This window comes from Anser anser (genome assembly GCF_964211835.1).
Source record: "Anser anser genome assembly, chromosome: 12".
Lineage (NCBI taxonomy): Eukaryota > Metazoa > Chordata > Aves > Anseriformes > Anatidae > Anser > Anser anser.
The window spans coordinates 17,382,776-17,403,829 of record NC_139733.1 but is presented as its reverse complement, the minus strand read 5'-3'; the positions used below and the strand labels follow the sequence as shown (position 1 = coordinate 17,403,829).

The following is a 21,054-nucleotide window of genomic DNA, read 5'->3' as shown; positions in this document are numbered from 1 at the left end:
AATCTGAAAAGGCGCCATCAGAGCTATGCCTAATTTCTGCAGAAATGTCATGTTCCTGCAGGATGACTTCACTTTGACAAATGCCATTTGATGATCAAAAGCATCCCATGGAAAATGTCTAGCCTGCCGTACGCTCAAGTCAAGCTTTTTCTCTCTTTATTCAATACTCAATTTTTCACCAAAAGAGACCATGTCCTCTTGATTCTGTTGCAGAACAGCTCTGCTTTGCATCTAAAGGAGCCATTTGTGCGCTGTTTCTTTGTAATTAAAATTCTTATCCCCAAAAATGTGTTTTCCATTAAAAATTCCTGCCTTCCACTAATAAATCTAAAACTTGTAGCTATTGTCTCTGGAAATATACATTTTGCTATATGCCACATATAAACATTTATTTCCTGTTTGAGAAAATGTGGTTTTTACCATCTGTAATATTCATATTTGGTTCTTGAGGGGAAAAGTTAGGGTGACAGAAACATGATACAGGCACTCCTATAAACACATTAAGAAAATAAGACCTTGCAACCAAGGCAAAAAACGATTCTTTTTTTCTACAGAGCATAGTAAGCTTTTTTGTGTACATTTTACTTTTTTAATTGCCAAGCTTGCTTTATATGAGGTATTGCATAGCCCTAGTCTCCAACATAAATGTAAGTTAATTTTTTTTTTGTTTTGAATGCAAGTGGTTCATTATTTTAACTGTTGTCATTAAACAGCCTTTAATGGGGCGGTTGGAGCAAAGGAGGATTGTCCTAGGTGGAAGAGAGTCCCAAGAATCAGAGCTTTTTTTTTTTTTTTTTAACCTGATTGTGTGTGGAAGAGCTAACAGCCATGTTGCCCTCATTTACTTTTTTGTCTGAGAATTTGAGTTTTAGCAAGAAGATACGGTAGTACTGTATTAAAACTCGTAGCGAACTGGCCTGCCCGGTTCCTGCTTGCTTCAGCCAACTCTGTCCGGGCTTTAAAATCTTATTTTAGAATTTCATTTCCATTTTCTCCACAAAAGGGAGATCCATAATGCTGTGTACTGAATTGCTTTTATAACAGAATCAGCACATTAACACTTTCCTTTTACCACTGAGATTTCCCAAACTTGCGTAGGTTTTTGGTCAACTGAGCAATTGAAGTCTTCGCACTCTGCATCGTTTTGCTGTGAACTCCTTTCAGTTGCTGCTGGATCTCCTGTTCTTCCAAATCTTTTACCTACCCCGCTCAGCATTTGTCTTTCTAAATTAGATTTCCAAGCTATAGGTCAGTACATTATAGACCTAGTTTGAATCAATTCCTCTTTAAACTTGAATATATTTTTTCAGGAAAAAATACATTCAGTCTTAATGTAATGTTTTCCAGGGATGGAGAATATCCTCCAACTGTCAGAGTGCTGTTCCAATAGTAGCCTAAAAATAAAACAAAGATATTTGCAGTTAGAATAATTAAACAGAGTCAGTGCTGTTTCTTAGATCTTGTTTTATCTTTGTCTGTGATACGAAAAAAAAAAAAGCTGCAGCCTCTTTCCCTATGAGCTAGGTTGGCTTTTTAACCGGCGTGACCTTCTTACTTGATTTCTGTGGCTTCTTGTGCCTCTTGTAAAGTGTGTTTCAACAACTCCCAACTGTTAATACATGTTTTTCTGTTTAAATGTGCTTTTCCCCAGCAGATTTAGCTCTTAATTATGCTCAGCTTTGAGAGCTTAACTTTCTAAATCACAGAGCGTTGTTGCCTTTGTGCTTCTTTTATGTGCTGTATGTTAGTGGTTTGGTGCCTCTTCTGTACCTCCACAAATGTGTAATTATGTATTAAAAGGAAAAAAAAAGGCAGTTTCACCTAAGGTTAGGGTTAGTTTTCACTCTCTGAAAATAACAAAGCAGGAAGAGGACCTCTACTTGCTGCTGCGAGACCACAGCGAGTCTCCTTTCTGATTTGGTTCCTTGGCAGATCTGGTACCTGAGAAATTGCTAGAGCAGGTCGGAAAAGTAACTTGGAGCCCTTTGTGTAAAATAAATAAATAAATATATTTAAATATATTTTGGAGAAAGAAACTCATAGATTTCTTTTTCTTTGCTGAGAAATTGGTGCAGCTGCGACATCGTCCAGCCACAGCAGGGAATGGGCTGTCAATCGGCACATGGGTTGGACAGTGGACACGTTGTGGTTTTCGGGTTGTTTCTTCCAAGAAGGCCAACGTTTTCTGTCTGATGCCTGTGAGGGGAATAAATAAATATATAGGAGGCATCAGAATTCTCGCGTTCTTTCAGTGGGTGCATTTATTGTCTGTCCATCACTGGCTCTTAGCATTGGATTTCACGTATTCAGTACCTCTGGAAATCAGGCCGGTGGTATTGACGTGCGCCCGGGAGCTGACAAGGGCAGAGCTGAAACTCGTAAAGCTGTGATTAGAATTCATTGGCAACCGGCAGGGCAATGGGAGTTTGTCCCTCCAGCAGCCAAGCAGAAAAGTAAGGATGAGAATGGCCTTGGCTTGACTGCCGAAGGAGTTTGAAATCAGTTTGTTGTTGTTTTTTAAAAAGCCCCAAAACCCACTTCCCGTGCTGAAGTTACAGCGAAGAGCAAGTGTAAGAAAAAATAATGAAAATAAATCCCAGATACTGGCATTTTCACTTTTCCCCCCATTTTCTGAAAGAATCCAATGCTGTATTTAGGGAATGGGTTGCAGATTTTGCAAATATTTTCCTAGTGCTGTTCTAGAAAATGAGTTTGGCATATTGTTATGTGGGTCTTGTTCTGCTAAAGCATTGTAATACCGTCTGTTTCTCAAGCTGATTTGGCTTTTACAGCTCAAATATTATATCCTACTTTTAGAACATATGGTGACTTCTTTCAGAAGACAAGCAGAGATACGCATCTAATTTCCAGAAACGGGTCGTTGCCTTTGGTTGAAAGACTGCAAGTGCTTTTCATCTCGATTTTCCTGTTCCCGTTGCTTTATCTAGACTCCCTTCTTCACCCCTACCATGCTTCTGCTGCCTCCTGTTCTGTCCCCGCCTCCCAGGAAAGGAAAGATGCTGGCTGCTTGGAGGGGGAGCACGGCAAAAGGAACAACGCTCCCTTATCCGGGCTGCTTCCTGCAGCCCCGTTTTATGGAGTAGGTGTCGGTGACGAATGCGGGTAGGTGGCTCCCGTGCAGGCTGTGTTTTCCCGATGAAGTCCTAACGCTGGGTTGCTCACACAGCCTGGGAAAGGCTTAGCAGAGGCGGGCCGTGAGCCGCTCGGACGGACTCTTTTGGAGCGGCTCATGGAAAGAGGCTGCATCCCATGCCACTTCATTCACGCTGAATGTGCATTTTATTTTATTATTTTTTAAAATTTTTTCCCCTTAACTTACATGGCAACATCACAGTTCTTGCCACTGTTAACTGCTTTGTACTCCTCGTTGCTTTCCTTGCCGAAAGCCCCAGCACAGCAGTGTCTGTGTGCAAGGCAGAGCGCCTGCCTCGGAGGAGTGGCTCTTCCCAATGCTCACCTCAGGGCATGGCTTTCTCTACAGTTTTGCAGAGCTGAGGCTTTGCTCTGGGTGCTTGGTTTAAAGTCAGCACCATGAGGAAGCGCTTAAGGACGTGACTGTAACCTCACAGCTCGACTGCCAGCCGGGTAACTCAAGCCTCTCGTCCAGCGCCGGTCTGGCCTCAGAACTGTCTCAAGTTTTTAGCGTAATGCTAGTCCAGATTTCATTGTAAACAAGCCCAGGGGATGCTGCGCTACTTTGTTCTTCCTTGCACCCCTAACTCTTCCCGGAGGTTCTTCCTTGCACCCTTACCTCTTCCCTGAGTTTTCCTGTGATAGCCTTATAGCGTGTTCATCAGTGTTATGGTTTATCCTGCAGACTTTTCAGTAAGAAAATTTGGGATCCCAGCAGGCCCCTTCTCTCACCTCGCTCTCCGCTGTCACTTCCAGAGACTGCCCGAGAGCCCTGGCTCCCTCCTTGCCACGTGTTTGGTGTGGATTCTTCGAAGTGAAAAACGGAGGAGAAAAGGAAAAAAAACGGAGTCAAGAGCAGGGTTTTTTTTTCAGCGGTTCGCGAAAACACCATGAGGCAGGAAAATTGGATTCCTGAGAGTCAATAGAGTAGTAGTGGTTAACCTCCAGCTTGTAATTAGTTGGGGTAATCATTAACCGTGATGTAGGCAAGAAGCACTGGGGCTGGCTGTGTGTCTGCCAGATCCCGTGTGGACGCAGCAAAGCCACGCTGCTGAGTGAGGCTCTCAGCCTGACCAGTTCGGGTGCATTTAGAGGCAGTACCCATTATTTTTGCATCATGTGTTACCCCAATCTTAGATTTGTTGTCCTTCTGACTTCCTTGGGTAGGTACAGTTGCCACTTCCCCTAGAGAAATGTCCCTTGTTCTTCAGCGTCCTGGTGCTACAGGTTCCATGCGAGCATAAAAGATATCGAATGCTTTAAGAAGAGAGGAGCAGAAAATGCCCTTAAATTCTTCCTCTTGCCTTTACTTCAAGACAGGACCCCTCTGCATGGAAACCTACCACTGTCTACAGCAAAGCTGGGGCAAAGATCAGCAGAACTGCATTTTTCCTCGGCGTGGTCACAGCTTCAGCAGCCCCCGGCAGTTTGTGTCACCCACCAGCACTGGGGACAACTTGACCTGCTCAGCCCCAGAAGGGACCCAGGGCTGTAGCTGTAGTTAAATTTTGGGAAGTTTGTGATGAAAACCGTGAGGGCACTGGAAGCTTGAAAAGGCCAAAGGGGAGACAGGCTGGGCCTTCTGCTGCATTTGTTGGTACTCAGCCAGGGGCAACAGAAGTGTGTTTGTCACGAGGCTTCCGAATGCTCAGGCCTAGTGTATAAATGATAATACTTCTGCTTTTCAGCCTCCGAGCCTGAGCTCTGTGTTATTTTTTTGGCACTACTCAGCTGAAAGGCTATTTGTTTGAATTCACACTAGAAATATGAATCACTATTAAGGCACAGAAAATAATGTGGAGTGCCCTGCGAATACAGTAGATTAGGTTAGGTGCTTGTAGAATAGTTTCACCAGGGATTTATGATCTGTTAAGTGTATTTCTTTAGCAGCAAATGCTGAATTACCACTTTAGTGCTGGTTCATTCACCCATGCAGATGGAGAGCGATACCAAAAGGTACGGTGCCAAGCAGGCTCTCGCCTGCTCCCGATTCTGAGCACGCCCTGAAAGTTTGGAGTGAATACATCTCCTTCAGATTCACAACTTACACCTAAAATAATATTTTAAGAAGTTCTGTTAGCAATAAAGTAACAAGTGTTATTCATTCTCCAGACAGGAATTACTAGCTGCGCTGAAGTGCTCTCTGCTGATTCAGCAGCTGGGCTGCTGCTGGAGACTGAGCCGTGCTCCATCAAAGCTGGATTTTATTGCCGTGGAGGTAGTTCATCCTGGAACTTTCTGCAGTTCTTTACAGTACAGCCCTCCAGCTTATCATAATTTCCTTCCACTGGAAGGATTTGCATCGGACGTGGCTTTGTTGTTCTGAGTGGGTTCTGAAGCATAGAAATTGGGAAGTGTTTTATGTTTTACCTCAGGAAGGTAGGTAGGGGATGAACAGTCGTTTCGCTTTGGCTGTGGTATGGATTTGTTAGAATAACCAAGGTTGAGCTAAGCAGTGCATCTGAGGCCGGCTGTAGCAGGCTGGTACAAACGAAAGGAAGATTGGGGCTGTATTTAACGTGTCTCACCAAGATCCAGTTTGTACCCCAGGCCAGGAGAGTTTGTCAGCAGAGACCCCACGCTGGTAGGGAAGCAACTGTCGACACTGACAGATGAGGCTATTGAAGCATTCGTGGGGCACCCAAACATCTGGGCTGCATGGGACCGGTTGTACGCAGCAGTAAAAGTTCATTAGTGTTTTTTGTTTGTTTTTAATAGAGGGAAAAGGAAAACAGAACTGGCATCAAATCAGGTGTCTGCTGAGCCGCGTTAACTGTTAAGCTGAACTCCCTTGGCAATGTTCAAATATCTTTAGCACGCTGAGCCATAAAAGGTTTTTAAGTTTACTTGTGTTAGGAAAATGTAATAGCAATTAATTTACCAACAGTTGTGGGTTTACAAGGTGCCTTCATTTCATGGGTGGCTGGCAGATAGAACATGCTTAGATTATATTGTATTTAAGAAGCCCTATGAATACTCGAGGCTTTTGAACTGGATGTTTTCGCTTTGTGGTCTTGTTTGAACTCTGGCCAGCAATGATGAATGAATCCTTTGTGTCTTAGTATATATCCTTGTGTCTTTGACCTCACAGGAGACATGGAATAACAAAAGTAGGTACCCGACTTTATTTACTTATTTACCTAGCAGTTAAAACAAGAAAGCAAACAAAACGGTGGTGATTTATTTGGCCTCTTCTCCCCAGCGCCCCCTTGACAAATGGCTGTTGGAAGAGTGTTTAACTGTGACCTTAAAGCCACAGGCGTAATGAAACTGTGATCTGGCAGATGTGACATACTCGTCTTACATAAATCACTCTCTTTTGTCACTGCTGGCATATGGCCAATGAATCTTCTAATTATTGAATGGCTTTTATAGCCCCATTATTTATAATCACTTTTGGACGGCAGCTGGAAGACAAGGCTGGGACAGAATGAAATGATATAGCACAAAATATTATCATCTGGGTAACAACTGCTGGGATTAGGAAGATTTGGTGGTGGTGTGGTTACCAGCGCAGTCTTGTTAAACGATAAAAATCCACTCAGCCTTCATTTCATCTCCTAAGACAGGCTGCTGCCTGGTGGACTTTACTGTGAAAATTATTATATTAATTGGTCCAGCAATGAAATATGAATCTCTCCAGGTAGTAGCAAACTGTATGTGTGAGTATCAGGGCTGCCTTTACAGGAGGACTCGAAGGAAATCCATTGCAGGCATTAGTAAGATGCAGTGGTGAATGCAGGGTTGATGCCAGCACTGCTCTCGTGTAAAGTGTTGTATGGAAGAGTTTTAAGTGGTTTCTGCTTCCCAGGAGCCCTGTCTGCCCCCTGTATTCAGTAAGAATTTAACAATGCAGTTGGAAGTCGTCTTTAGTTACTTCATTAATATTTTAGCATTTATCAAAACAAAAACAAACAAAAAAACCCCACCCATACCCCAAACCCAAACAACAACTAGCTAGTTAGTAGTGTTTGTTTTAAAGAGGGTGATGGGTTTAAGACTAGCTTAGGTTAATACACTTTACAATATAAGGGGAGCTGATTTGGCTGCCAGTATAGATGAGTTTCTGTTGAGTCCAGTTTGCTGGCAGAGCAGCAGCCGTGGAGGCAGGAGCACGGTTTGAGCCACCCAGCCCAGGAGGTCACCCAAGTGAGTTTGCAAGTCCCCTCACTGCCTTGCAAAACGTGAGCTGCAGGTTCTCTGCTCACACCTCTAAGCAAGTTATTTTGATTTTTATTATTTTATTTTGATTTTTTGTTATTAATCTTTTTTAATTATCTGCAGTTCTGCATTTGGTTGGCACTGTTCTGTTCCTGTGCGACAAAGATAGCTTACTAATGGCTGCTAAATATCTTCAGATAGGGATCTTCAGATGAAAGACAGCATGTTATAATCGGGGGTTTATACTGCAAATCCAACATGTGCAATCTTTGTGTCTTTCAAAAATGGAATCCTTCCCTCAATGTAGACATCAGGCGGCAAGAGAGAGTCTTAATCCAGATGACTCTATTGCACTCTTATCCCTTTAGCGAGGCCTTTAACCTTTGATTGCTTCACGGTCCTGTTGTTTTGAAACGGTCTTTGTCCGCCCGCAGAGAATCACTCGCTGAAGATGCCTCTAAGTGGAGATCCCTACAAGAAAAGGGGGCTTCTGCTGCAATTCGGGAATGGAAAACGCATTTTTCCAGTTCAGATGCAATCAGCCACTGTGAATGTGGCAATCGGTAGCCTTTCCACAGAAGGGTAAAGCTAAAATATTTACTGCTGCAAACCTTCTTAGGGGAATGTAATATAGGTCAGAGACCACTGTGTCCCGGGCCTGACCCTGATCCATCGTGGCACACGCATCCATGGGCTCTGCCAGACTACAGCTATTTATCAGGATTAGCTCTGACCATCTCAACGCACAAATGGGATAAAAACAGCTGCAGTAATTAATATAAACATAAACTAAGAAACGCCAGTTTCCAAATGCATAAAACATGAGTTCAAAATATATCCTCGGCATATACATATTGCGCAGCTCTGGCATAGGCTGCCTACCAGCTGGCAGGAAGGTGCTGTCAGCCTGGCGATGTTCACTCGCAGCTTTTCGCTGGGAAAAATAGCAGATTTTGCTCGGTCACTTATGCAGTCTGCTTTCCTTATTGGAAGGCTGTATTTTGATAAAGCAAGAAGCTTTCAGCCCCCCGGGTCTGTGTGCTGCTCGCTGGCGGCGGTGCTCTGGAGGAGATGGATGTGCTCCTGCGGCGAAGGCAGCGCTGGGTGATGGTGTGTGCAGCTTGCTCCCCTGCAGAAACCGGGAATTGCAGCAACAAGAGTCAGAGCAGAATTCAAAGCGTAGTTCCTCTGGTGCCTTGAGTACTGGGTAACTGCTGGGGGACAAGTGTGTGACAGATCACTGAGGGTTTGAGAGAAGCGTATGTAGAAACAGTCGATATTTTTCATTAATCACAGAAACATTTAGGTTATATATATATATATATATATATATATATCTCTTCACAAAATTGACCAGCACCTTTTTATTGTTTCTCAGAAAACTACATGTCAGCAGCATCAGCTCTTTCCATGGGAGATGTTTTGTTTCCCCCTTGGGGTTAGTTTTTGTTACTGAGATATCAGTATGGTGCAATGGTTTGGGAGGATGATTGATGTGCTCTGAAATGCGCTATTATAATTAAGAATAATTGAGAAAAATGGCCATACAGTAAGTTGCCTTTGTTTCATGCAAGGGAAAGAAGGGTTCAGGTAATAAGGTGGAAACATCTCAGCTTTGGAGTAGTCTACAGTGGGGAGAGAGCAGGGGAAACTTGTTTCTCTTATAAAGAAAGGCACTGCTTTTGTTTTTCCAGGGGTTAAAAATGTTTCAGCAACAAAAATCAATCTTGCAACATGTTGTAATTCTTCAGTTTCAAAGTATGATTTTTGCTGAAGTTAGTAGGGAAGGATTTTTATTTATTTATTTTTAAATGTCTGATTTTCTGAAACTGCCCAATTTTGATTACAGAAAAGACACGTTAGTTTTTCTGTGGGCAAATAAATGCGTTTCCAGCATGAATTTCTAGTGGCATTTCCTGCATTTCCAACAGCAGGAAGGTTGGATGTTAAGAGCTGTCTCCTCTGGATTGCATCTTTTGTTGGTCTGCTGTTATCGCTGTAGGATCTCCTTACATGTGCTTATCAGAGAAGAAAAGGAAGGTTCTCCAAAGAGCAAATGTAAGATCCGATCTCCTTGAAAACAGAGGAGTGTTTGAAAGTGTATTATCCTTTCAGTTAGCACGGCTCATCTCTAAGGAAACTGAAGCCAGGTATATTCTTAGCACAACTTATGCGTGGAATCAGATTTTACAAAGGGAGGACGTCTGCACGAAGGCAGATGGTGCTGGGCACCTGCCTTCCCACCCAGCCTGGTGCTGGTTGGCGCAGGGGCAGAAGCCGTTGGCGGGTGAGACGTGTTGGCAAAGGGAGCAGTGGTGGGGGATGCCCTTCAAGTACGAGTTTTGCTGCTGCACTTTGCACATGGGAGGTTGCAGAGATGTCATGGGCATGTCTTTCTGTTTCTCAGGAATTGCAGGGTTTTATATTTTAGGCTCCAGAAAAAAAAAATCAGACTTTTTAAACTTGAGTTTAGCGCTAGAATCTGCTCAAGAATGCCAGGATCAAGCACGTGCCCTTTCACGGCTGAGCAGATTTTTGGAAAAGATAGGGTGGACTGCAACACTTCGAATGGCAGAGAATCCCACGTGTTCCATGGCGGGTCCTTTCGACAGCTTTCTGTGTGGGGTTAGTTTCTGTGAGCTCGTTTTCCTCTTCCATGCTCTGGATTGGATTGTATGGGGTGAGCTTGGTTTTGTGCACAGCTGGGGGCTCAGCAGCTGCTGAGCCAAGCTAGTCAGGGCTGCAGGAAGCCTTTTTTCCATCTGGAATTTTCTGGAATTTAGCAACAAAAATGTAACCCTTTTTTTCCCTTTTTTCCTTCTTTTCCCCTTTTTCTCTTTTTCCCTTTTCCCTTTTTCCCTTTTTTTCCTCCCTATTTCAAGTAAATGTAATAGAAATGGGCATTGCTGTGAGCTCCCTGAGGGGATGGGTGTGCAAACGTTGCTGTAGCCCCTGGTTTTGCAATGCCATTTGGCTGGCACATCGGTGACTCAGTTGGGAGATCCCAGCTACTGCATAACCCCGTAGCCAAACTTCCGAGTGGGGGCCGTAACAGACTGAGATGCTCGATGGAATAGGCACAGAGGGAAGATAAAGGCAGATATCATCAGTAAATTGCATGCTTTTTGTAGTCAAACAAGCCTATCTCAGCAGAGCTTTTTCACCTCTAGACATTATTGTGACATAAATCATTGAATCATGAATCACACAGTATTTCAGGAGAGAGCCTAAATTATAACATGCAGCTCAGTGCTTAATTCCTTCCCCTGCAGCGTGTCCAAGGTGCTTGTCATGTTTGTTTGTTTTTAGCTATGAGTAACTACCTTGTCTTACTATCGTGTGCAGAGGAAAAATATGAACTGTTCAACGGAAAGATCAAGTGGTTTATTATTTCGGAGGGTGCTCCTTTTCGTGCCGTATCTCTCTGGAGTCAAAAGACTTGGTATCAAATCAAACACCTGGAGTTTGGAAGGTCAGATCTGAAATATGAAAACTTTAACCCACAGTCTTATGTGGGAAACCATTTTATTTTTATTTTCTTTAAATATAATAACCAGAGACTGCTCTTGGAGTGGCGGGTTGTTGCTTGGGGTAAGTCAGGAGGTATGATGAGCCAGCTTTATTGGCCTTTATTTCAGTTTTGTTGTTTCAGCCATTTCTGTAATGAGCATCTTGGTCATAAATTTTTTGCTTCTTGTTAGGAAAGGGGCTGCAGCTTAAACCTGCCTTCCTGTCTTCCTTCCTTCCTGCCGTCTTTCAATTAAAAAAAAAAAAAAAAGCTGTCTGGAGAATGTACATACAAAAAAATACAAATCACCTGTATTTCTTTTTTTAGAGTTTAACTCAGTTTTTCAAATTAGTTTTCTGTTGTTGTTTGTACGCTTGTTTTTAACCTGATGTTACTGTTCAAAAGTTGCAGATCCTCATTACTCAGGCTGCTCCTGCCCGTTTCTTTCAGCGGCCTGCACTATTTTCCTCATTTGCCTGGTGCCGCTGCTGCCTCCCAGCCCCGCTGTCCAGCCGCACTGCGTTGCAGCATTATCATTCTTGATTTGTTTTGCAGTGGTTCCTAGAGGCTCCAGCCAGGGATCCACAACAGTAACGTTAAGTGCAGTGTCAACAAATATTGAGATGGCCTCTGCATTACATATTCACAATCCAATAAAAAAATGATCATGCAAACTGTAAAAGACCGTATTAACAGCTGTGGGGGTTCACCCCAAGGTCCACGTAGCCCAGTGTTCTAGCTCAGTCTGTGCCCTTGAACAAGATGCCTAGGAAAGAAAAGGAAATGGGCAAGATGTTTGATATTCCCCCACTTCCTCTCCCAAGACACTCCCAGCTACCAGCAATTCATTTTCAGCTCAAGGGATTTCCTACAATTTATGCAACCCTCCTGCAATGGGTCCATCTTCTGTGTCCTTTCCAGGTCTCCCCTTTAAGCCCCTCTATAAGCTTCTTGCACCCACGGTGCAGATCTGCCTCAGCCTGTGTGAGCTACTTTTCCACTCCTTATTTTAAGAACAAAAGGGTTTCTATCCCCATTCTCTGTAGGTTTATGTGGGATTGGTTTTGCTTTTCAGTCAAATTAATGTCAGCATTATTTCAGATTTGGAAATATTTCATTTCTGGGAAAAGACTTCATTAAGTTGCTCCAGTTCATATGTTCTGCTACAAGAAAAGATTTGGTGTTGAATGTTCATTTACAACGAAGTCTTGCTTTTTTTGGTTGTTGTTGTTTTTAGCTCATCTGTCTTTATTCTCACATATTTATGGAAATGTTCAAAGCTGAATGGGGAAACAAATTCAAGTGAGAAGCGTTGGATATTATTCTGTTGGTTTTTAAGAACTTTGGGTGCTCTTAACTCCTTCAGTCATTTCCCAACTCACGCTGTGTGCAGGGGTAGGTAGCAGTGCAAAGTACAGCTCATCTTTGATTTTGTGCCGTGTTTGGCTGTGTTAGTACCTCTAATGGGAGCAGTCTTTCCTTTCCATCTCCCTGCCCAGCTCCCTCTCCAGTGAGTTGCAAAAACAATCCTCTACCTTTATTATCTTTCATCTCTTTCACGTCATCTGTCTTTCTCCATTTGCTCAGACAAATAAGTGATAAAAGGGAATCATGATCTGTTTAGCACCACAGGAAGAAAGATGCGTTACGAGGCAAGAGAGACCTCTTGTTTACAGCGAGTTATTTTTGGTAATTAGCCATTTGTAGAGGAAGATGAGCCTCCGCTCGTAAAGTCAGCATGCCATAATTTAGGGGACTCTGAATGGAAGCCTAACATTTGCCTGAATTGGAAATGTTAATTGTGTGCATTTAGAAATAAATAAATGGCTGTGTTTTCTTTGCAGGAAGCAGACTGAACAAAGACCTGAGACATTATCTCAACCAGAGGTTTCAGAAAGGATCGCCGGATCACGATCTACAGCAGACTATTAGAGATAACCTTTATCGCCATGCTGTGCCTTGTAAGTAACAAAACACTGACCTGGTGGATTACACGGAGTGGAATTTTAATTGGTTTATTTATTTATTCATTTATTTGTGGATTTATTTATCGGAGGCAGCCTTTGTGTGGTGGTGTGCAGAGCTCAGTTTTCAGATAGGACAAACTTGCATGTGTGACAGCAGAAAGGGTTGAGATAGGGTTGACAGGGAAACCAGTTCATCCTTGTATTCGGCTTTTGTGATGACCTTTTTGGATCAGTGGATGCTCTGATACATGGCTGGAATGCTGCTCTACTGCGAAGAAAAAAAAAAAGATTTTAAAAAAGAGTACTTGGCTTAGAAAGTGTTCATTAGTATCATTATGGTGCATGTTCCTCTATTGTTTTGAAACCGATGAATAAAAGCATCTTTTTTATATTTATTTTGTTAGCAAAACTTTATTTCTGATGCTTATTTAATGTGTGAAATGGAACAGCATTTTGTGGCTGGGTCACACTGAAAGAGGGCACTGCCACTGTTGGAAGGTCATCTTCAGTTCGCGTAGGCGGTAAGCAGCAAAAGTGAAGCTAAGAAGGAAATACTCTTTTTCACCCAGAAACCAACTAGTAGAAAAACAGAGAAGTTTAGAGAGTGATAAACTTTAGGAGTTCAGAAGCTTTACCCAAAATCAGTCTGTGCTTAGCTTTTGGGGAAGATGCAGAATAAGTGGAAAAAGATCCTATTTCATTGCACCATTCTCCAGCCTCTAGAAGAGGTTATTGAAAACAAAAGGTTTTTTGCTTGAACCTTGATGAGCTCTGAAGATAATGGCATGCCTTTCAGATCAGGCTTGGCTAAGAGCTAGTAAACTCTTAGTTATAGCATGCTAAATTGAGCAGCAAAACGTTTTTAAGCTTTCTATCTGTACGTGAATCAGAGGTTGTTTATATTGGAAGACTTGTATAAATATTGAATAATGATGTTGCCATTCAAAAATCAGTATTTACCAACAAATACCACATAATGGTAGGTAGAGTAATAGCTGTTTTCAATCTAAGTGTTGCACAAGGGAGAACTGTGTAGGGCCACAGTTAGAATTGTGTGGTAACGCTGATAGATGTTGATTCTTCAAATGGCAGATGTTGTATATCGCTGTTGAGTTTGTTCTCGTTTTATCAGTGGAAAGCATGGACCAAATTACCTCTAAAGTGCTGTGCGTGGACGTAAAGAATAAATATGGATTATTATTTTCTATTGAAGACTTCCATTTTCCATTCTGTTAGCATGAAATATGATTAGTTTTCAGTCATCTGACTTGCCTGGCTGCAGGTTTTTAAGGTATAATGGGGAAAGTGCCTTCTAGGAAAACGCATGTGGTGTTAGGCTCGGTAGATGCAATGTCTTAATGCTAACGTCCTTCTGCCTATGTGTTACATCCCAATTTCTAATTTCTGAAGCAGCAAATAAAGCAAATGAGTGAAGTACTGTGGACGCATTTTGTGTGTTACCAAGGTTACATTTTGAAATGCTTTCCATTGATTCTATTCTCTGATTTATTGAACTTGATGGTGAGCTAAACTGCTTGGACTCGCTAAAGACTTTTGATTTAAAATTAAGACCGGTGAAAGCGATTGCTGCCTCCTGGAAATAGGAGGAGGAGGAGGTTTGTGTTGCTGGTGTGTTAATAAGAACATCAGTACTCATGTTCCGTTTATGAAACAAATGGAAAATCTGAGAAGTGGAGTTCGGTTACCATGTCTCTTCGTACTTGCTGAGTTGTAAAGCAGGTAACATTTAATTTTCTCTTCGTGTACCATGGGGATGGTATTAGTGGTAGCTTTTAAGAATGATGCTAATATTCATGTGTGAATTTGAATGAGATGACTGCACGCATGGTGGGTTGGAATGCTTTACAGGTCTGGAGATTAATCTAGCTGCACACTCATATTTTTATTCCTTGGTGCACGTGACCAGTAAATCCAGAGCCCTGGACCAATCTCTAGTGCTAATGGATTATGAAGTCTTGTATTTGAAAATGGAATTCTCTGCTGATTATGTGGTAAACACGAACAAGAACACAAGGTCACTTGGACTGAGCGTGCTTGGCCTGCCAGCTGCTTTTTGTTGCACTAATAGAAGGGCTAAATGAAGTGATAATTACTAAATGCAACATGAAGAAAGGCAAGGTTAACCTGTTCTTCCCCCCAAATTCCCCAAAATTAGTTAGGATCCCCCGCGGTTCAGCTCTCACTCACTTGGTCGAGGCTGGCATTCAGGTCCAAGGGCTGCAGGCTCCCGCACAGCCTATTATAGCAGAGTTGATTAGGAACTAGCTGTGTTCCAAGGTGAGCAACTTCAGTTGCTCTCATCGAGTTGGGACGATGTGAGCATTGCCTAGATGGATGACACAGGTGTACGGGCTTCTGAGAGAGCAGGCAACTTCACCGCTAAACACAGGAGCTGTCTGTAAAGAAACGAGACATAGGAATGCACCCAAAGGGGAATTATTATTGAAAGAAGTAGGTGGACTGCACAGTTATATTTGCAAGCTGAAGTCGTAAAGAGACATCTGCAAATGCATGTATTAGCTCAGATGGGAAGCACCACGCAGTCCTGCCCCAGCTCTGGCCAGCCTCAGCAGTCGTCCCTCTGCCCTCCAGCACGCTTCCTCCAGCCCGTCACACACTCAGCTCCCTGCTCCCCATCATGCTGAGTTTTCCTGCAAAGATCTGTAGTAAACAACAGCTGTGACAAGCTTCCAGGTGGCCTCCAGGTTTGGTGTCTGTGCCATCCTCAGTGCTCTGCTCTTGCTATCACACCACACCCACGGGCTTATTTACAGAAACAAAGCATTCTTCTCTGGGTTTTACAACTTCGGCATCGTAATCTAGGACTCCGAGTAAGGAAGAGAGGCAGGACACATTTATGTATTGGGATGGTGCAGAGACACTAATGAAGCCATGCATTTACAATGCACACGTCTTTGAAACAGCGCAGTTCAGACACTGAGCTAGCTTTTATTTTAGCTAAACCAACCGTGTGCCATTTCCTCCACTTTCTTCCTGATGCTCTCATTTCACTGTTGACTTCACATGCTGGGTCTTGAGACTTTTTAATAGTATTTTTGCCTTCTGCTTAAAGAAGTCAGCACCTTAAACTTCAGCGAAGTTTTTCTCTTTACGTGTTCAAATATCCGTTCTCGTTCCTAGCACATAGGATCCATTGTCAAAACCAGAAAAAAACCCTCAGAGACATCATCCAGATTAGCAAGATGTTAGGGCAGGCTCTCGCTGTCCCCTTGGCCTCGTTTCGTTTTGAAGCACCACATTTTTCCAGTTTTCTGACGTGCCTAATGTAGACCACCAGAAATAACGCTCTGTTTGTGGGCTAGTTAACGGCTCCATTGAGCTTGGAGTAGACTGTGACTTGGCAACGGTGTCACGATTACCGACTGGCCTTGACTACACCAGAAGCGCTTTGGCTGATGCTGGGACTTTGCCCACGGCTTTTTTTTTAGTGTGGATTTCACTTAGGCTGGCCAAGTTGAGCTGGAAGAAACCCTGAGGACAATCGGGCAGGTCTGCTGACTGCGAGGGGTGACGGAGCCCACCCGTGCGAAGAGAGGCTGGTGGGATTTGCGTCCCACCTGGCGTGGGGCAGGCTGAGGGGCCAGGAGGTGCAGCGTGTTGACATCCCACCTTTCGCTTTCACAAAGTGTTTCTAGAAGCAGAACTCCTCAAAATCGCATTGGTGTATGTGAAGGTTTGCTTAGTGGAAAACGTGATTAGTTGGAAGTGCATGTAAGAATATATCCGTGCGACTGCATCCGAAATAGGTGTTTCCACGTCGCCTTAGCTTGGGATATCTGTGCAGTAGTGTTAATTGAGAAAGAGATGGGATGGCAGCTTCCTTTCATGTCCTGGTGCAGCAGCGTGTCTAAAGCACCGTTCACGGAAGGCTGAACAGACAGGATTATCTTCCTCATTTTGAAATGATGGTAGAGGGCATCTGTTTAACGTAAACAAGCAGCACTGGCCATTTGTCCTAGATGCTTCTTCTCAACAACTCGACAGCGGCTTTCCCAGTGTCTGAAGAAGAACCAGAGGTTGTTTCCATAAAAGCTTATCCGTGTGTGTGTATTTGGGGTGGACGGGGTTCCACCTGAGCACCTTTACTTGATTCTCCATTTGCTGGACTCCTCAGTGACGTGCACAGACAGCTATGGTGGGCCTGCTATCTGCACCCTAACTTGCCAAAGCAGTGCTCCCGGTGCAGGCATGACTAAAACAACAGACCCCTATTCAAGTATATTCTGCATTTGTCTTATTTCAGTATGGTGCAATTTTTTTTATTTTTTTATTCTTTTTTGCTTGGCTACGGTCATCAAAACTCAGGGAAAAGCAAGGTCTTTTTGATGGTTGATGAAACAGGGACGACGTAATGCCTAGCCCAGAGTTAAGTCTTAGATGTCAGCCTAGACACTCTGTAGCTACCTTTTTCTTTTTTTTTTCTTCCCAAAGTTGACGTTTAAAACCTCGAGAGGTCATCATTCAACAGTTGATTCACTTTCCCAAAACAAGTATATGCCCTGGGATTAATTGGCTGGAGAGCTTAGTGTTCGAGAGATACCGCTTTCATTTCTGCTGCCTGTTCTCTCGCCTTCCCGGAGTTTGATGTGTTCCCGTGTCTTCAATTACAGCCGTTGTGGTTAGTCTTAGAGGGGAGCAGGGAGCAAAATGGGAAGGAACGGATAAAAAAATCAATAGTGTAAGCGTTGAGTGATCTGTAAGGAGGCTCAGAAAAAAGCCGTGACTGCCAGGCACCTGGTTGGCCCGAGCTCTCTCACACTTCGGGGGGAACTTTGAGTTTCTTTATTCCAAGTGATGGCTGGTGCAAAGGGAACGTGTCCTGCTAAGGAGAGCCAACAAGACTGACCCAGGTAACTTCACGGTATTTATAGGAAAGACTTTAGTAAGTGGGTGTAGAACTTATCACCTGGAGTAAATGTTTTCATCGATAATTAAAATACCGAAGGGTAGTTCAGATGCTCCAGGAGCTGGATAAGCTGTTACATGCATAACCCACATCATCTGCAACTAACAGAGGACCGCTTAGCACTGGGTTCCCCACACGGACTTCTGAACTTGTTAATGAATTGACAGGAAGACATGCAAACCAGCTTACAGGTACTATTTCTCTTTAGAATATTGGGTATAACAGAATATCAATACAAGGGAAAAATCATTGAAGTGAGGCAAAAAGACCTTTACGTTGCAAGCACACGCGCTTTTACACGTGGGGATATTTGAGTCACAATTTTGAAGTTATTTTTGGTTGCTAATTTTTATTAAGGATAAACAGAATCACTGATAGTGCACATTATTTTTCTTTGCAGGCAATAAATCATCAGTTTATGTAAACAAATGTTCTTTGAATTCTCAAAAGCTCTCCAGAACTGCAGCCGTATTTATTATCCAAGTACCTTTTGTTGCAGTTCCTTTCCTAGAAGTGTAATTCTGCTTTTGTAATGAGAAAAAGTTGCAGTGTCCATGAAATATTAATTTGAAAGCACGCACTGATAAGGTGATGAGCGGTGGGCTGATCTTTTCCTACCACAGGAAGAGCAATTAATTGTTTTACAAGATCTGTGTGAGCAGAAAGTTTGAAATGTTTTTAAAATAGAACCCTTATCACTAGGGTGCAACGTACAGGTACCGGCATTATGTAAAGATCATTTTTCTCAAGAACGCTTCCTTGTCAGTTACCTAACTCTGAAGAATGAGCGAGATTTTCCATGCCAGCTAATATGCACACATTTATTTTTTCCCTTTTATTTTCATCAGGGAATGTACCTTGGGTACAACTAGTGGGTTTAGAAAATTCTTGTAGCTGTGTTCCCGGGAGTGCAGAATTGAGTCCCCTGCAGTTTCCAGGGATACAATTCTATCACAAGTTAGTGAACCAGGTGTGTTTTCACTTTTGAGAGAGAAAAATGCCCTGCTTTGAACAATAGGACCGATATATCTGTAGTTCAGTTCCTTTCTATACACAGCCATTTCTGTTTAATCTAGGAGACTTCAGACCTTTTTTTTTTTTTTCTTTTCCATCTGGTGTGTCCTTTTAGATCAATAGTTCATTTTGTGCCAGTGGAACTATTTGGTATATTATTTTTTATTTTTTTACATTTGGAAATAAAAGCACTTATGATAGCAAATATTGCTCCATCTGCTTACCCATTTGTGAGGAATAGCTTTTTGTATTTCGCTGTACACCCGGTTGAAATTGCATGAGGCACCAGAGAACAGTACAAAGCAGAAGAGCTCAGCCTTACAGGCTCTCCCATGCTGTTTGCCAAAGGAGATTTGGGTAAGAAGTGTGGGAAGAGATTACATGGCTAGTTTTCTTTGTTTTCTTTGTTAGTCCCCAATGTACTTGATTTCACATTTTTTTTCATTGCGGTTGCCTTGTACTACAGAAAAGCATCTGTGAGTGGGTATTTAGGTAGCGCAAACAAAGTCTGTGCATGTGATTTAAAATGGGAAGGTTTCTAAGGTTGTGAGTCTCTTGGAAAGCTTGAGAGTAAATCAGAGGTGAAAGCAGGTACTGCTCTTGGGAGGTTGAAGGGGTGGAGATGAGTCACCCCAGATTATTCACTTCAAAACCCTCTCCATCCTGCCATAGTTTCATTCACCATCACGGTTTAAACTATAGAAGAGAGCCACAATATCTCCAAAAGTCACAGAATGAGGATCTGCTGAAGAGTGTGTGGTCAAAGGTGACGAGTGTCCTTTTATCTACATTTTTATGTGATGTCCTAGTGTCCTGCTTAAAGCTCTTGTGATGGCTGCAAAATCCCAGCAGTTGATTTCATAAACCAAGCAGTTTAATTTCTTTTCAACTACTCCTGTGTATCTGCTCGCAGTTTACCGTGTATTGATTGTAGTACAAGCCAACAGAGTGAGTTTTCCAGGCAAAGTGAGCAGTTTAGAATTAGGAAAAATCAAACGTATAGCTATTCTTGAACCTGTTCTTCCACTCACAGCTGTGTTTGGGATGCACACCTCGTATTTCATTTTTAACTCTCTAGAAGACAGTCACCGTCACTCTATATAGGTATGTTCGTACTTGGGTGTGTTGATTTGTGTGGTTGTTTCATAGGTATGAAAGTCTCATGCTTCCTTAGTTAAAGATGTCAGTACTCTTTTTTCCTAAAAAAAGGACACTTGAAAATCCCATTTATATGATATTATTCTGGTCCAGTTCAGTACCGGCAATTTAATGTGGGCAAAACCAGTGGCATGCCAGAGGAGGAAAAGCCTGTGTGATTGCCAGTCACATATATCGCTACCGTGACGGTCTCCGAGCCCAGGAGAGCAATGGCAGACGCAAACTCCTGATGGTTTTGGCGGTGAATGTGGTCTTGCTGTGTTTCATCTTCAAACAATTACCTTTTCTTTTTTTTGTTAACATTACCATGCTTCTTCACATAAAGTGTGCTGTATTTGTTCTCTAATCCTTTCCCTGTTTATTTCAGCGGAGAGGAGATTAGCTGTGTGAGCATTTATAAAACTGTTTGGCTTCTGCTAGCCGGTTTTCTTTGGGGAGAGTCATACCCAGTATCTTTACTAGGAATAACTCTGTAAATTAATCTGCATTGATTTTATTTTTTTTAGCTCCCAGTAGGAAAGTAAAAAAAAAAAAAAGAACAAATATTTCTAGTTCTACCCCTATTGTAGGAGAAATAAATCTTTCCTATTAGTCATAACAGTCTAGATATATCCTTCTTTTATAATGTCCTCTTGAATAATTAGAGCTGTGAGTTATGAAGACAAGATTCCTGGGTCATTGCCAGAACAGATTTGTTTAAGGGGGACACTAGTTCCCTGAATCCCTTTCACAGGGCTTTGTAACGTCCCAGGCTGCTCTTAATTACTGATTTAAGAGGGAATACGTCTGTTTCACTGAGAATTGTGAAAATTATTATTTAAATGGAAATGTTTAATAAATGACTCTTTGAAAGGCTAATGTATCTCCAGAATGAGAAATATATTACGGAGTAATCAGGTAGATACTGGTCTGGCAGTTCTACTTGCAGGGTCGTTTTGGAGCTGAAGGTAGAGGAAAACATCAGACCCTTGCAAGCATTAGCTGCCATTGAGTTATTTTATTCTTCATCATTCATTCCTTACCTGCACTTCTTTAAATTTCAGGTTTAACGCTTCATTTATGAATTAAAAAAAAAATAAAAATAAAACTACTGCAAACAGATTCTGGTGTTAGCCAAGGGAGGTCTGTAGGAAGAAGCAGGATCT

At 42.5% G+C, this 21,054-nt stretch overlaps 1 protein-coding gene across 38 annotated transcripts in view; it reads left to right on the top strand.

The window, feature by feature from the left end:
- Nucleotides 1–21,054, top strand: part of MAGI1 (membrane associated guanylate kinase, WW and PDZ domain containing 1) — a 325,450-nt gene that overhangs the window by 146,208 nt on the left and 158,188 nt on the right. For all 38 annotated transcript variants that reach the window (XM_083795144.1, XM_083795135.1, XM_083795146.1 and 35 more), the window contains one exon: nucleotides 12,667–12,783. In XM_083795144.1, the coding sequence (XP_083651270.1) occupies nucleotides 12,667–12,783 (117 nt within the window). The remainder of the gene's footprint in view (nucleotides 1–12,666; nucleotides 12,784–21,054) is intronic.